Genomic DNA, 17,422 nt, shown 5'->3' with positions numbered 1-17,422 from the left:
AACGTGGTACTAATTAACTATTCTATTTTTAGTCATCTAATTTAAATTATTTTAAATTTAATTCTTTATTATTATCAATAATAAATTTGTAATTATAAGTTTCTAAATAAACTAAAAAAAAAGTTATTTAAATCATTCAAGATCAAACAAAGCCTAGTAATGATGTCAGATGACTTTTAAAACAAACTTAAATACCATAAATATCCTTCATGTCAAACGAAGAGAGAGGCAATGCTAGCATTTATCTATTTTTGTTTGTAAATACAATAATAAATTATCAGATAATATCTATGTGAGATTAAGTAAAAACAAAAAGTGTTTTATGTAATAATTTCAATGTAAAATATCTAAATAAATATTTTTCAAAATAAATATTTTTCAAAATAAATATTTAAATATAATAATCTATAAACTTTTTAATGCAAATAAGTCAATACTTAAATTTGTCCACTATTAAATGCACATAAATATAAGCATTCATTAACTAAAATAATTTCATTCTTTAAAAATAACATTATAATAATTCAGTAAATTAAAAACACAAATAATTGATTTTTTTTTAATGTAGGAATCTATTATAATTTTAAAGTCATGACTTTCATTTAAATTTTTTTAAGTGAAAATTCAAGTAATTTAATAACCATTATAGTACTTAAACTATCTCATTAGGTTAAAATTTATTTCTTATTAAATATTTTTAAAACAAATAATAAAAATCATAAACAAACAAGTCCATAGTATTTTTTTTAAATAAAAATATAAATATAAATCACCATAAATTTTACCAAGAAAACAAATCACCATAAATTTAATTTAATCGTGTACTCGCACTCTCAGATGTGATATTTAATTTTAACATAATTTTCTCCGAATAAGACGAATGGTCCCATCTCGAAAAAATTAAAGTAAAAGTATAACATAACTCTCTAATTTTAAAAAATAAAATTCAATTTAATTTACTACTTTCTTATTTAATTAATAAAAAATTGACAAAATTTATGTTTAACCTAACTCTTTTTTTAAGCCTAATCCTACACGAAATAGTCCTGATCTACTTATATAAGTCATATCATTTTTATTTATATTTACGTAGTAATTCATATATATATATATATATTATATTAAAATAAAAATATTAGGAATCAAAATAAATGTTTAATATATTAAATTATTTTAGTTAAAATAAATTTGTATATAAAAAAATATTAAGAAAATAATTGTTTATAAAAAAAAAATAATATTAGAATGATAATTGATTATTTGAAAAACATAAATAAATGATTTTCCAAAGTATCCACCGCTTATCATTTATCATATCACATGTAAACATCACACTCTGTCTCTCTCTCTCTCTCTCCCCTGAGCTGCATTTTCCGACGACCGTGATCCTCCTCCGGCCACCTGAAACAGCTCAAGAACACAAATCAAAATTTGCAAACAGTAACATGAAAGCGATTCGATTGATTCCTTTCGGCTCATTCATCTTCCTAATTTCCTCCATTGTTCGTCGCATACCACTTCTCAACCTCCGTCTTCTCTACTTCCTCTTCGTCCCAACCTAGATCAAATTTCTCAATGGAACAAGAAGACTCATCTCCGATTCTCTCTCTCCTCACAGACGACCTCCTCCTCCGCGTACTCAACAATCTCCCAGATGAATCCGATCGCAAGACATTCCGTTCCGTCTGCAAAACCTTTCTCCGTCTCGACTCCATTCATCGCACATCCCTCCGTATTCTCCGCACCGAATTCCTCCCTACCTTACTCCGTCGATACCAACGAATCGAGTCTCTCGATCTCTCCGTATGTCCCAGAATCGACGACGGTACGGTAGCGATTCTGATGGGCGGCGTTTCATTCGGTTGGAGTCAAAGTCTGAGGACACTTATACTCAGCCGATCGTCTGGATTGAGATCTGGAGGATTGGAGAGACTGATTCGAGTTTGTCCGAATCTGGAAATTATTGATGTTTCTTATTCATGTGATTTTGGGGATAGAGAGGTAGCGGCTTTGTCGTTCTCATCTAGTTTGAAGGATCTGAAGATGGATAAATGCTTAGCGGTTACGGATGTTGGTCTTGCAAAGATAGCGGTTGGGTGTAGTAATCTTGAGAGACTTAGTTTGAAATGGTGCTTTAAGATTACTGATCTTGGTATTGATCTTCTTACGAAGAAATGCTTTAAGTTGAAGTATCTGGATATCTCTTATCTAAAGGTTTTTTTTTTCACTGATTTCACTTTTACCTTGAATTCATTGTTATTTAGAATTGTAGATTTGAGAAGTGGTTTATGTTTTAGGTAACAAATCATTCGCTAATGTCAATTGCTTCTCTGCAAAGGCTGGAGGTTTTAGCTATGGTGGCATCTAATTTTGTTGATGATGAAGGTTTGCATCATCTTGGAAATGGTTGTCCTTCACTTCAGGTTCTTTTGTCAACTCATAATTCATTGTTTTGTTAGAGTAGTATTAGTTTTAGATCAAATTCTTTCATGGTATTAGAGTTGAAGTTGAGAATTTCTTGCAAATTCATGGGAAACAAAGATTGAATAGAAGAACTCATGTAGAGGCTTGAAAACAGAGCAAAAGTTGGTTTTGATTTCCAGGGGTTTATTCCCTAGGATTGGTATGACCCACTTAAATCAAAGCGTTTTTAAGTGAGGATTGTACATGATACTTAGGTATATAGCTATATGGTGGGTTGAACTTGTAAGGTTATTTGGATTATTTGAAAAAGCTTTCTTTGATGTAAAATGGGGGTTAATTGGGTAAAACTTGACAAAAATCATTTTGATATTTTAAAATATTATAAAATAAAATAAAATAAAGTAAAGGTAATTTGCTATTTATTTAATGATTTGTTTGAATTTGGATTAAATTCAAATAATTTTTCATCAAACAAGACCTTGATTGGTGTGGGGTGATGTTGTGCTAAAGTAGTAAAAAGTCATATCCCAATATAGAAAAGAAATAAAAAACAGAAACACCTATTTCATATTAATGCTAATGAATTAAGAATATTATTGGCCACAACAAATTCAAACTTCAAAATCTATGCAAATGTGAATATCAATGCAACAAATCCCAACTTCAAAATCTATGGAAATGTCAATATTTAGTGCAGTATTCTCCTCACAATTGAAAGCTCAATTGATGCAGTTTTGTAAACTCGAAATGATGAAGCTGATCATGACAAGCTCACTGTTTCGTTTGTGGGAGAGCATTGTATATATAAATAATTGTTAAAAAAGTATAGATGAACTCTAACTATTTTATATAAGTTTTATACATAACTAGATTAGATTTTTTTTTAAATTATATATATTTGAGATATATTTTTTTGAGAACGTTGGGTTCCGCTTCTCCTATGGAGTGCGACTAATCCCCGCGGGTTAAGCATATAGCTCGCAACCAATTAACCGGACGAGCAGAACTTGTCGCCTGACAGACTCGAACCCAGGACCTCAAGGAAGCTGGGGATATCCACCTCCTGATGCAGCGTGCGTGGCTAGGATGAACCTTTATCAAGATTCGTTGATTCTTACGAATACCGAAAGTCGATAGATATTGAGGAAACCTCGTTTTCTGATTAATAATCTTCCCCTAACAAAGTGTTTTAAGATCCTTTAAATACTCAAACCCTAGCTTGCAAAAGAAATAAACAACTTTTAATAAATTGCCAAAAAACACCCAAAACTAATAAAAAATGCGATTTTAAGCCCCTAAACGTTTCCGCCCGAAAAACACTAGGCAATCGTCGAAATCTGACACTTGCGAGATATTTTCGGATGCTGCAACTTTCGCATAAACGCCTCTTCAACTCGCACCGCATCATTCCCCCCAGGGTAGAAAAGATTCGTCCTCGAATCTGGAACCGCATCATCCTCATCAGAAGAAGACTCACCCACAAAAGGAACAAGATGCTTCACATTGAACACATCAGAGGTACGCACATGACTGGGAAGGCGTAAACGATAAGCATTGGGGTTGATCTTCTCCACAATCTCAACAGGACCAATCTTCTTAGCAGCAAGCTTGCTATATTCATGACCTGGAAAACGATCCTTAGTCAGAATAGCCCACACAAAGTCACCAACTTCAAAATCAACAGCACGCCTTCTCGAATCAGCCTTCTCCTTGTACTTGGCAGTAGCAGCAACCAAGCGGTCATGAGTGGTCTGATGAACCTGAGCCAACTGACCAACAAAATCCGCAGCAGTGGAATGAGGACGCACCTTGCTGGGCAGCGCTAACAAATCAAGAGGAGCACGCGGAGACAGCCCGTAAATCACATGGAAAGGACTGAAACCAGTGGAGCGATTAACAGCATGATTGTGAGCAAACTCGGCCTGAGGCAGCTTCAAATCCCAAGCCTTAGGATGATCCCCAATTAAACTGCGCAGAAGGTTCCCCAAAGACCTATTAACAACTTCAGTTTGGCCATCAGTTTGCGGGTGATAGGCACTGCTAAAATTCAGCTGAGTATTAACCAAACGCCAAAGACTCCTCCAAAAGTGACTCACAAAGCGAGTGTCCCGATCAGAAACTATGGAGGCAGGAAGTCCATGAAGGCGATACACATCCCTGAAATAAAACTGTGCAACAACCACAACATCAGAGGTTTTCTTGCAGGGAATGAAATGAACCATCTTCGAGAATCGGTCAACCACCACAAAAATCGAATCAGAACCACGCTGGGTACGTGGCAGCCCAAGGACAAAATCCAGTTTGCTAAACACAGAAGCACCACCCAACTGATCCAACAAGTCATCCAACCGGGGAATAGGAAACCGATAACGCACTGTAATCTTGTTGATAGCACGACTATCAATGCACATACGCCAGCACTCTTCCTTTTTTGGGGTAAGAAGGGTCGGGACAGCACAGGGACTAAGGCTCTCTCGAATGTGTCCCTTAGTCAGCAAGTCCTCCACCTGTCTACGCAACTCGTCATGTTCTTTGGGACTCATGCGGTAATGAGGACGGTTGGGTAGGGCAGCACCTGGAACCAAGTCAATGTGATGCTGGATATCACGCAAAGGAGGCAAGGCACAAGGCAAATTCTCAGGAAAAACATCTGCAAACTCCTGTAACAGCGGCTGCACTGGAATAGGAACCTCAAAACTAGCACCACAGGTAATCAGCGAACAAAATAGAGCAAACACCATGCCAGATTCAACCATGGCGGTCTGAAAAGGACCCCGAGACAACAAGGTGGCAGGGGGGACGCATGATGAGTGGGGGCAGCACCCTTCTTGGGCTGATTTGGCATCAACACAATCTTGACTCAGCCAGGACAGTCGATAAGGCTTGGGATGAGGTTCAGTGGACAGACCCAGCTTCGAAACTGCAACCTCAGAAATCACATTCTCACAACTCCCAGCATCAATGATGAAGGTGCAAACTTTGCCACCGATGGTACAAGTGGAATGGAACAGATTATTGCGTAACCACTCGTTGTCAGGAGCACGAGGGGTTAAACATGATCGACGAATCACCAAAAGGGGGCCAACATCACCAGAAACATACTCCTCCGCTGCCTCATCATCATAAACATCATACACTGGGGCTGAATCTGAAGGAAGAGTAGAGTCAGGATCATCCACCTCAGTAAAAAGACCACGATTGGTGGACTTTGGGTTGCGACACTCTGCTTGGCGATGGCCAACTTCACCACAATTGAAACAACGCAAGCCACCGGGACGTCCCTGCGGGGGGGCTGTAGTGCCGCGAGGGGGGGCTGGGGTGGGATGGGCCGACTGGGAAGAAGAACCAATGCCACTAGTGGGGACAACCTGTTTTCCAAAGCTACCCGAACCGCGCCTGGCTAGCTGTTTCTCAGCCTGTGAAGCACGCTGATGTGCCTCAGAAACAGTCAATGGATCAAACATATTCAAAATATCCTGCAACTGGAGGCGAAGGCCACCAATATAGCGAGAAACCAACTGGAGAGGGGACTCAGACAGGTCAACACGAGCCACAAAGGTGTAAAACTCAGTGGAATAGTCATCCACGGAACGAGAACCCTGACGAAGATTCTGGAACCGCTGGTACAGGTTACGTTCGTAATTATATGGTAGAAACGCAGCCCTAATATGCTTCCTGAATTTGTCCCAATTCGTGAGCTTTGCCTTACCATGACGAACACGTGTCTGTTTCAACTGCTGCCACCATGCTTGTGCACGACCATGTAAGCGGATCGTAACAAGGGGTACACGACGATCTGCAGGAACTTCCTTAAAATCCAGAATCTCTTCAACCTGAGAAAGCCAATCAATAAACTCTTCCGGTGATAGACTACCATCGAACTTAGGGATGTCCACCCTGAAAGTCTGCTCCCAGCGATGATTGGGGCGTTCAGGGGATCGATTCCGAAGACCACCGAGAGGGTTTTCATCTGTCATCGTAACATCATCTTCAGGGTGGTGCATGTGCATAGATGCATCCATCCGTTGCGTCAACCATTCAACCTGCTGCCTCAAATCGTCGTTATCACGGCGAAACTCAGCGTTTTCACGTCGCAACTCAGCAAGGTCACCATCATCAGCACCAGGGGTAGGGTTGCGCGGCTGTCTTCGGGGCGGCATACCTCAGGGTCGACTGGAAACTGATACCAACTGATGCAGCGTGCGTGGCTAGGATGAACCTTTATCAAGATTCGTTGATTCTTACGAATACCGAAAGTCGATAGATATTGAGGAAACCTCGTTTTCTGATTAATAATCTTCCCCTAACAAAGTGTTTTAAGATCCTTTAAATACTCAAACCCTAGCTTGCAAAAGAAATAAACAACTTTTAATAAATTGCCAAAAAACACCCAAAACTAATAAAAAATGCGATTTTAAGCCCCTAAACGTTTCCGCCCGAAAAACACTAGGCAATCGTCGAAATCTGACACTTGCGAGATATTTTCGGATGCTGCAACTTTCGCATAAACGCCTCTTCAACTCGCACCGCATCACCTCCTTAGGCTAACCTTTAAGCTAAAGACTTTACTACTTCAACTACTTCGAGTGAGTTAGATTAGGATTTTATTACTAGAGTTATATTAATATTTACAATTAACTATATACATAATGCATATGTTACTGTCGTTAGTCCTTCATTTCAATCAATTATACACTCTAGTGTTATTCTTATATTACGACAATTTTGTTGACTGTCAGATTCTAGACTTATCAAGATGTGACAAAATCAGCACGTTTGGTCTGAGTTCCGTGATGAGAGGACATCATGGTCTTCTGCAAATATACGCAGCTTACAGTTTCTTTGTAAGCAACTTATCCTATTTAAAAACAAATAAATACATTCACATTAGTTTCTTATTTTGTATACATGGTATGTGAGGATACAGGAATTTTCAACGAGCATACTCAACCAAGTGAAGAATATGAGGAATCTGAAGACAATTAGGATTGACGGGGCTCGAATAAACGAGGCAAGTTTTGAAATACTTGCTACCAATTGCAAGTCGTTGGTAGAAGTTGGACTAAGCAAATGCAAAGGAGTGACAGATAGTGGCTTAAGGCTGCTAGCTGAAGCTTGTTCAAGTTTAAGACATGTTAACTTGACTTGCTGTAACTCTATTACTGATTTATCAATAATATCAATATCACAGTTTTGTAAAGGTCTCTTAATCCTTCAGTTAGAGGCTTGTATTTTGATATCATATACTAGTCTTCGTTGTTTAGGAGTTTGTTCTTCACAACTCAAGGAGCTTGATCTTACGGATTGCTCTGGCGTTAACGATACAGGTTATTACTTATAATCAATTTTGCTGATTCTATCTTCTTAAACTTATCTTTTTTTCACCTTGTAAAATATTTTTTGCAGGTCTTCGATTTTTGTCTGGTTGTTCACAGCTTGCATGCCTGAAACTAGGGCTTTGTACAAACATATCAGATGAGGGATTGTCTTATATTGCTTCAAAGTGCAGAAATATCCATGAGTTGGATCTCTACAGGTATGCTGCTAACTAAATGTTTTGATGATTGATTTGGTCTCACTAAGATATTGTCTTTTTATTTTGATAAACAAATATTTTTTTCATTTGGGGCTTGTTTTGATATGGGGTTATGTCAAAATAATCTAACTATATTTAAAATATATATTGATGAAAATGTGTGTTATTTGGATCAAATGATTATAACCCTAAAGTAAGAGTTCTTTTAACATTTTACTTGTTGATTGAATGACATAATATTTCACCACTGTACATTTAACATCAAGTTTTTTAAAAAAAAATCTTACTTCATCAAATTTCATCCACTCTTTTATCAATCACATTATTCAATTCATGAACCAAAATGCCCTTAGATTAATTTTTTAAAAATATTTTATCATTATATATTAATATCTTTCAAGTCTTCTTACAAAAAAAATATATATTTTCTCAAAATCAACACTAAGAGCTTGTTTGATCTTGTTTTTTTTATAGTTTTTTTGGTATTTTGTCCAAAAGAACCTTGTTTGATAAAAAAAAGTAGGTTATTTGGGTTTTTAATTGGATTAATTACTAAAAATATTCTTTTGTATTTCAAATTAAAAATTAATAAAAATAAAGTAAGATAATTTTAATATTTTAATTGATGAAATGAATTTGATGGTTATAATGATAGTGAGTGAAAAAGATAGAATTTTTTTAAAAACTAGGTAAAATCCCAAAAGTATCTCAAAAAACCCATATAAAATGAGCTCCAATTAAGAATTTTAAAATAATCTAGGTTTATTCAAAATAGTCCCTAACCAAACAAGCCAAGGGGGATTATGAAAATAGTTTCTTCATTTCAAAATAAAAATAATATATTTTTTTTTTACTTGATGATTTAATGGAAAAGTATTGTTGACAGGATGTTTGATTATTTAGATTTAAGGCCTTGTTTGATATGGGGTTATTTGAATAATGATTTGATTATTCTCAAATAATCATGTTTGATGTAGGTAGGTTTTTTAGTATGTTACTTGAAGAGTAAATTGTTGATTAGATAGAAATAACCCACATCAAACAAGCTCGAAATAACCCACAATTCAACCAAATGGCACATTATGTGTGTAAATAACTGATTTATCGATTACATCTTGAATTGCCATTTAATAAATGTGATATCAAAGCTAAATTCATATAATTTACTGTCAGGTGCACAGGAATTGGTGATGGTGGATTAGCTGCTATATCAACTGGTTGTAAGAAGATGAAAAAGCTAAATATATCTTACTGTTATGAAGTTACTGATGAGGGGATAAAATGGCTAGGATATTTGGAAGAACTATCTGATTTGGAGTTAAGAAATCTAGTGAAAGTGACTGGTTCAGGTTTGGCAGCCATTGCTTCAGGTTGCAAAAAGCTTTCTGATTTGGATCTTAAAAGCTGTATCAACATTCAAGATTCCGGTTTCTGGGCTCTTGCGTATTACAGAGTTAACTTAAGACAGGTATAAGTTAGCTAGGTCTATTTGAAAACACTTTCTATTTCTGATCTCATATGGATTTACATCTTGCAGATAAATCTAAGTCATTGTGGAATATCTGATGCGGGATTGTGCATGGTATTAGGAAACTTGACCCGACTACAAGATGCGAAACTGGTAAACCTTAGAAACGTAACGGTCCAAGGGTATGAGTTATCTTTGAGGGCTTGTTGTGCTAGGCTGAAGAAGGTAAAGCTGCTAGCTAATCTTTCTTTTCAACTTTCTCATGAACTACAAGATACTTTAAGGATAAGGGGCTGCAGAATTAGATGGGATTGATTAAGAAACTAAGTATATGATGATGGGAAATCCTCTATCTTGTGATTATGCATTTTGGAGACCAAACAAATTGGATGTAAGTTGTTTGAGTCAGTTGTTTTTTTCAATGAAATGCCAAACTATTTAAATAATTGTGTTATTTAGTTTAAGAGAAGATTTATTAGTATTTAATTGAAGCTATTTAGTTAAGTTAAATCTTCTCTTAAACAATATTTATAGAGGTTTATGTACTTTTAAATTTATTTATATATATAAACTTGACAAATGTATTATATTTATCAAATTAATAGAAAAAAGTTATAGTTGTTATTTTTTACCAACTGGGTTCATGACAAATAGGAATCAATTACATAATTAATGAAAATAAAGTATTTTGAGATAATATTTTTTTTAATAACATTAATATTTTAAATTTATATATAGAGTATAATATTTTTTTCAAATAATAAAGTTATATATAAATATTTCAACAGTGGTTATAAATTAAACATATTAGGAATGAATTATATATAAATGATTTTTTTTATTAAAAGTTGTAAAATAAAATAGTTATATTAAAATATTTTATTTGAATTTATCATTAATTTTAAGAATTATAAAAAAATTAAAATCAAATGGTAATTTTAGTAGTTAAAATATTAAATATGCATTAGGTTAGAGAAATTAAATAAAAATACTGGTTTAGCAATCCAATTAGACAAGCTATAATAAAGGCTTAAAATTTCTTTTTTTCCTTCTTTATAATTAAATAGGCAGTCAATTGAACATCAAACAATCAAAAAACAAGCCACCGAGATTTTACGTGGAAAATCCAATTAAGGTAAAACTACAAGACCCTTAGACCACTTAAACCATCAACTATATCATGAGTACACAAATGTTGGCACATACAAGCCTAGATGTAATATAATAAGAAACATTAAATAATCTCGTCCTAACTTGTCATTACAACATATATCATCATCATCAAAGATGACTAGCAAAAATAGAGGTCGAAGAAATTGCTAGCCTAAAACTGCTGATCAGAGAAGAACAGAAGAATGCTGATGTTCTTGCCTACACGAACTAACCTGGTCGACTAGTCGGAGGCTGATCAGAATCCTTCTTTGAGAGAACAGAGTGTACAGGAAAGAGGGAGCAGAGATTTGAGAGAAAGTTATTTCTCATTTTTTTTTATGTGTTAATTAATGAAATGCCCTAATGGGCTTTATTTTTGGTCAAGCCCAAAAACTATTTGAGCTGACACCAAAAAATCTCCCCCGTCAGCGCAACTTTGTGGGCTCTAATAAATTCGCTCTCTCCCGACAATCTTCAAACTTGTCCTTAGGAAAGGACTCTGTAAACATATCTGCACCATTCTCACTTGTATGAATCTTCTCCAAGTTCAGCTCTTTTGCCTCAAGCACTTCACGTATCCAATGATATCTCACGTCGATGTGTTTGAATCTCGAATGAAAAGATGAATTCTTCGAGAGATGAATGACATTATGAAGGAGTCAAATTTCCTGTACCATTGTCTATGCGCTTGCTTGAGCCTGTACAGACTTTTCTTCAACATGTAGACAAGATCTTCTTTACCTTTAACTTTGAAACCCTCGGATTGTTCAATATAAATTTCTTCCTCCAAGTCACCATGGAGAAATGCAGTCTTCACATCAAGTTTACAATTTCTAAATCTTGACTAGCAGCCAATGCTAACACAACTCTGATGGATGACCTCTTCACAACCGGTGAGAAAATCTCTTCAAAATCAATCCCCCTTTTCTAACCAAAGCCCTTCACAACTAGTCTTGCTTTGTATCGAGGCTGTGAGCTATTATCTTGATGCTTCAACTTGAATACCCACTTGTTCTTCAAAGTCTTATTTCCTTTCGAAAATTTCACCAAGTCATAAGTCTCGTTCTTTTGCAATGAATTTATCTCTTCTTGCATTGACATCGATCACTTGTTCTTGTTTTCATGAGACAATATTTCTTGACAGGTTTATGGTTCTCCCCCGTTAGTCAACATCACATACTCATTGGGAGGATACCTACTAGAAGATTCTCGTTGCCTACTAGATCTTCTAATATGTTGATCATCGAGTGGCTTTAGAGAACTATCATCATCTTGTTCAGTTTCCTCTGTTGGTTCAGCATCAACTAGAGGAGTCTCATCAACCTCAACTTGGTAATTTTCCACATCATTGTGTTGTGATTGTGGTGTACGAATCCTACCATTATCGGGTAATTCCTTCTCCGTAGACTTTGGTTTTTCTTTTTTCTCAAAGTCTTCAATGGTCTGATCTTCAAAGAATATCACATCTCTGTTTCTAATGAGTTTCTTGTTAACCGGGTCCCAACATCGGTATCCAAATTCTCTGTGGTCATACCCAATAAAGATACATGGTCTCGTCTTGCTATCAAGTTTAGCTCTCTAATCTCGAGGAACATGAACAAATACTTTACAACCAAATAAATAATTGTGTCGAGTCTATTTTTTTCTCACATTTGTTACACAGTTTTGACATAATCATCATATAAATAGTCTATATAATATTTAAGGAAGGAAAATCTATAATATTGTAACTCTTTACTTAATTAATTTTTTTTATAATATATTAACTGTAACTCACAAATACTTTTGACATATATTCATCATATAAATAGGCTATAGAATATTTAAAGAAAATCTATAATATTGTAACTCTTTACTTAGTTAATTTCTATTTTTTCTCAATAAATGACCTAAGATCGGCTGCTTCTAAAATTGCAAATAGTGATTTTGATAGGGATATGTATTGGTCTCCAGAAATTCTCCAGTAAAGTAATTTTTTTAGTGATTTTCTTTTATTAGACACAATGAATGAAACACCGGAGGGATTCATCGATTGACATATAAGACAAGCTATTTCGTACAACACATAAGTGTACACATATATGTCAATATCCTCCGAATCCCTGGGGATATACTGTAGGTTTTTTCTCTCAACCCTTCAATGATATTTCAGTGCTGCTTCGTCGCCATTGAAGAGAAAGAAGGAGCTCCGAAATAGCGATTTGGGAATTTCACAAGTGAATAGTGAATGTCACCGACATTCACTATTTACTATATAAATATAAAATAATATTATATTTATTCTATATATTAATTTAGAATAAATATATAATATACATAGATCGCATATTTCTCTCTTCACATTCCCACATTTCTCTCCGATCCTCTTCTTCCAATCCTGCAGCCGCAGCCGGAAAAGCCTACCCGCCGCCGGATTGAGGTATTTCTCGCCGGATCCTCTTCTGGTTTTTCTAATTTGGAAACTTATTTGTTATTTTACTCCACAGCCACAGCCGCCGCAGCCTAAACCACAGCAGCCGCCGCAGCCTAAACCACAGCAGCCGCCGCAGCCGGAAAAGCCGCCGGAAACCATCAAAAAGTAACCAAGATTATTGAGTGCAGAGAGAGATGTGAAGAAGAAAACGGTGGTGAAGGAAAACGAAACGACGGAAGAAACTTCGAATATGTTTCTCCTTTCAAGAAACTAGAGCACAATCCAAGAGGTGTCGTCGCCATTGAAGAGAAGGAAGGAGCTCCGAAATAGCGATTTGGGAATTTCACAAGTGAATAGTGAATGTCACCGACATTCACTATTTACTATATAAATATAAAATAATATTATATTTATTCTATATATTAATTTAGAATAAATATATAATATACATAGATCGCATATTTCTCTTTTCACATTCCCACATTTCTCTCCGATCCTCTTCTTCCAATCCTGCAGCCGCAGCCGGAAAAGCCTACCTGCCGCCGGATTGAGGTATTTCTCGCCGGATCCTCTTCTGGTTTTTCTAATTTGGAAACTTATTTGTTATTTTACTCCACAGCCACAGCCGCCGCAGCCTAAACCACAGCAGCCGCCGCAGCCTAAACCACAGCAGCCGCCGCAGCCGGAAAAGCCGCCGGAAACCATCAAAAAGTAACCAATATTATTGAGTGCAGAGAGAGATGTGAAGAAGGAAACGGTGGTGAAGGAAAACGAAACGACGGAAGAAACTTCGAATATGTTTCTCCTTTCAAGAAACTAGAGCACAATCCAAGAGGTGTCGTCGCCATTGAAGAGAAGGAAGGAGCTCCGAAATAGCGATTTGGGAATTTCACAAGTGAATAGTGAATGTCACCGACATTCACTATTTACTATATAAATATAAAATAATATTATATTTATTCTATATATTAATTTAGAATAAATATATAATATACATAGATCGCATATTTCTCTCTTCACATTCCCACATTTCTCTCCGATCCTCTTCTTCCAATCCTGCAGCCGCAGCCGGAAAAGCCTACCCGCCGCCGGATTGAGGTATTTCTCGCCGGATCCTCTTCTGGTTTTTCTAATTTGGAAACTTATTTGTTATTTTACTCCACAGCCACAGCCGCCGCAGCCTAAACCACAGCAGCCGCCGCAGCCTAAACCACAGCAGCCGCCGCAGCCGGAAAAGCCGCCGGAAACCATCAAAAAGTAACCAAGATTATTGAGTGCAGAGAGAGATGTGAAGAAGGAAACGGTGGTGAAGGAAACGAAACGACGGAAGAAACTTCGAATATGTTTCTCCTTTCAAGAAACTAGAGCACAATCCAAGAGGTGTCGTCGCCATTGAAGAGAAGGAAGGAGCTCCGAAATAGCGATTTGGGAATTTCACAAGTGAATAGTGAATGTCACCGACATTCACTATTTACTATATAAATATAAAATAATATTATATTTATTCTATATATTAATTTAGAATAAATATATAATATACATAGATCGCATATTTCTCTCTTCACATTCCCACATTTCTCTCCGATCCTTTCTTCCAATCCTGCAGCCGCAGCCGGAAAAGCCTACCCGCCGCCGGATTGAGGTATTTCTCGCCGGATCCTCTTCTGGTTTTTCTAATTTGGAAACTTATTTGTTATTTTACTCCACAGCCGCCGCAGCCTAAACCACAGCAGCCGCCGCAGCCTAAACCACAGCAGCCGGAAAAGCCGTCGGAAACCATCAAAAAGTAACCAAGATTATTGAGTGCAGAGAGAGATGTGAAGAAGGAAACGGTGGTGAAGGAAACGAAACGACGGAAGAAACTTCGAATATGTTTCTCCTTTCAAGAAACTAGAGCACAATCCAAGAGGTGTCGTCGCCATTGAAGAGAAGGAAGGAGCTCCGAAATAGCGATTTGGGAATTTCACAAGTGAATAGTGAATGTCACCGACATTCACTATTTACTATATAAATATAAAATAATATTATATTTATTCTATATATTAATTTAGAATAAATATATAATATACATAGATCGCATATTTCTCTCTTCACATTCCCACATTTCTCTCCGATCCTCTTCTTCCAATCCTGCAGCCGCAGCCGGAAAAGCCTACCCGCCGCCGGATTGAGGTATTTCTCGTCGGATCCTCTTCTGGTTTTTCTAATTTGGAAACTTATTTGTTATTTTACTCCACAGCCACAGCCGCCGCAGCCTAAACCACAGCAGCCGCCGCAGCCTAAACCACAGTAGCCGCCGCAGCCGGAAAAGCCGCCGGAAACCATCAAAAAGTAACCAAGATTATTGAGTGCAGAGAGAGATGTGAAGAAGGAAACGGTGGTGAAGGAAAACGAAACGACGAAGAAACTTCGAATATGTTTCTCCTTTCAAGAAACTAGAGCACAATCCAAGAGGTGTCGTCGCCATTGAAGAGAAGGAAGGAGCTCCGAAATAGCGATTTGGGAATTTCACAAGTGAATAGTGAATGTCACCGACATTCACTATTTACTATATAAATATAAAATAATATTATATTTATTCTGTATATTAATTTAGAATAAATATATAATATACATAGATCGCATATTTCTCTCTTCACATTCCCACATTTCTCTCCGATCCTCTTCTTCCAATCCTGCAGCCGCAGCCGGAAAAGCCTACCCGCCGCCGGATTGAGGTATTTCTCGCCGGATCCTCTTCTGGTTTTTCTAATTTGGAAACTTATTTGTTATTTTACTCCACAGCCACATCCGCCGCAGCCTAAACCACAGCAGCCGCCGCAGCCGGAAAAGCCGCCGGAAACCATCAAAAAGTAACCAAGATTATTGAGTGCAGAGAGAGATGTGAAGAAGGAAACGGTGGTGAAGGAAAACGAAACGACGGAAGAAACTTCGAATATGTTTCTCCTTTCAAGAAACTAGAGCACAATCCAAGAGGTGTCGTCGCCATTGAAGAGAAGGAAGGAGCTCCGAAATAGCGATTTGGGAATTTCACAAGTGAATAGTGAATGTCACCGACATTCACTATTTACTATATAAATATAAAATAATATTATATTTATTCTATATATTAATTTAGAATAAATATATAATATACATAGATCGCATATTTCTCTCTTCACATTCCCACATTTCTCTCCGATCCTCTTCTTCCAATCCTGCAGCCGCAGCCGGAAAAGCCTACCCGCCGCCGGATTGAGGTATTTCTCGCCGGATCCTCTTCTGGTTTTTCTAATTTGGAAACTTATTTGTTATTTTACTCCACAGCCACAGCCGCCGTCAGCCTAAACCACAGCAGCCGCCGCAGCCTAAACCACAGCAGCCGCCGCAGCCGGAAAAGCCGCCGGAAACCATCAAAAAGTAACCAAGATTATTGAGTGCAGAGAGAGATGTGAAGAAGGAAACGGTGGTGAAGGAAAACGAAACGACGGAAGAAACTTCGAATATGTTTCTCCTTTCAAGAAACTAGAGCACAATCCAAGAGGTGTCGTCGCCATTGAAGAGAAGGAAGGAGCTCCGAAATAGCGATTTGGGAATTTCACAAGTGAATAGTGAATGTCACCGACATTCACTATTTACTATATAAATATAAAATAATATTATATTTATTCTATATATTAATTTAGAATAAATATATAATATACATAGATCGCATATTTCTCTCTTCACATTCCCACATTTCTCTCCGATCCTCTTCTTCCAATCCTGCAGCCGCAGCCGGAAAAGCCTACCCGCCGCCGGATTGAGTTATTTCTCGCCGGATCCTCTTCTGGTTTTTCTAATTTGGAAACTTATTTGTTATTTTACTCCACAGCCACAGCCGCCGCAGCCTAAACCACAGCAGCCGCCGCAGCCGGAAAAGCCGCCGGAAACCACAGCCGCCCAGATTCTAACCAAGATCTCACTTGAGCTTATCAATAATCAATGGCAAAAAGTAATTAAAGTTTGAGGGAGGAAAGGAAAGAGAGGGTGATGGCAAAAAGTAATTAAAGTTTGAGGGGGAAATGAGATGAGATAGAAAGAGAGGGCTTGTTTGATTTATTTATTTTTTTTAGTTAGGTTTGATAAAATAATTATATGATTTAATTGTAAAAAATCAGTTTTTAAAAATTGATCTATCATTCTACATTTTATATATACTATACGAGAGAATATATATTAAATATAATGTAATTTATTATTTTATGAACAAAGGGAAGTAAAATATGAGAGCTCTGACAGCTTTTTTTTCTTTGCATCCTTTCGTGTTCGTCGGGAGCAGTAAACGGTAAGGGATGGCGTGGCATAGTAAAGAATGATCCTGGCCCTCCATGGATCTGTCTCTCTTTTGATTCGAAGGAGGGATTTCTTCGACTGTCATTCCTTCCTCGTCTGCGGCTCTCGATTGACC

General features: G+C 36.8%; 2 protein-coding genes across 2 annotated transcripts; both read left to right on the top strand.

Moving 5' to 3' along the window:
* Window positions 1–1,331: 1,331 nt before the first annotated feature.
* On the top strand, window positions 1,332–9,872 carry LOC124930903 (F-box/LRR-repeat protein 3-like). The gene is made up of 7 exons (XM_047471272.1): window positions 1,332–2,214; window positions 2,298–2,423; window positions 7,164–7,268; window positions 7,352–7,751; window positions 7,831–7,960; window positions 9,134–9,428; window positions 9,498–9,872. Exons 1-7 carry the CDS (start codon window positions 1,576–1,578, stop codon window positions 9,741–9,743), a joined length of 1,941 nt encoding a protein of 646 aa, XP_047327228.1. The 5' UTR covers window positions 1,332–1,575; the 3' UTR covers window positions 9,744–9,872.
* Window positions 9,873–12,517: 2,645 nt separating this feature from the next.
* LOC124930381 (vegetative cell wall protein gp1-like) lies at window positions 12,518–16,981 on the top strand. The gene is made up of 15 exons (XM_047470732.1): window positions 12,518–12,543; window positions 12,733–12,796; window positions 12,901–12,999; window positions 13,067–13,158; window positions 13,510–13,570; window positions 13,613–13,704; window positions 14,056–14,116; window positions 14,159–14,250; window positions 14,600–14,660; window positions 14,703–14,779; window positions 15,675–15,735; window positions 15,778–15,845; window positions 16,300–16,392; window positions 16,744–16,804; window positions 16,847–16,981. Exons 1-15 carry the CDS (start codon window positions 12,518–12,520, stop codon window positions 16,979–16,981), a joined length of 1,143 nt encoding a protein of 380 aa, XP_047326688.1.
* The last annotated feature ends 441 nt before the right edge of the window (window positions 16,982–17,422 follow it).

Source organism: Impatiens glandulifera, chromosome 3, assembly GCF_907164915.1.
Source record: "Impatiens glandulifera chromosome 3, dImpGla2.1, whole genome shotgun sequence".
NCBI classification, from domain to species: domain Eukaryota; kingdom Viridiplantae; phylum Streptophyta; class Magnoliopsida; order Ericales; family Balsaminaceae; genus Impatiens; species Impatiens glandulifera.
The sequence above is the reverse complement of the archived record's forward strand: the minus strand, read 5'-3'. Positions and strand labels throughout refer to the sequence as shown.

What these genes read in the sequence shown, in the direction of transcription:
- LOC124930903 (XM_047471272.1), top strand. Translation starts at nt 1,576, where the DNA reads ATGGAACAAGAAGACTCATCTCCGATTCTCTCTCTCCTCACAGACGAC. An exon ending in TGGATATCTCTTATCTAAAG is followed by an intron (nt 2,215 to 2,297) that starts GTTTTTTTTTTC and finishes TTTATGTTTTAG; the next exon opens with GTAACAAATCATTCGCTAAT. An exon ending in ACAGAGTTAACTTAAGACAG is followed by an intron (nt 9,429 to 9,497) that starts GTATAAGTTAGC and finishes TACATCTTGCAG; the next exon opens with ATAAATCTAAGTCATTGTGG.
- LOC124930381 (XM_047470732.1), top strand. Translation starts at nt 12,518, where the DNA reads ATGTATTGGTCTCCAGAAATTCTCCA. An exon ending in CCGTCGGAAACCATCAAAAA is followed by an intron (nt 14,780 to 15,674) that starts GTAACCAAGATT and finishes CCAATCCTGCAG; the next exon opens with CCGCAGCCGGAAAAGCCTAC. An exon ending in CCGCCGGAAACCATCAAAAA is followed by an intron (nt 15,846 to 16,299) that starts GTAACCAAGATT and finishes TTTACTCCACAG; the next exon opens with CCACAGCCGCCGTCAGCCTA.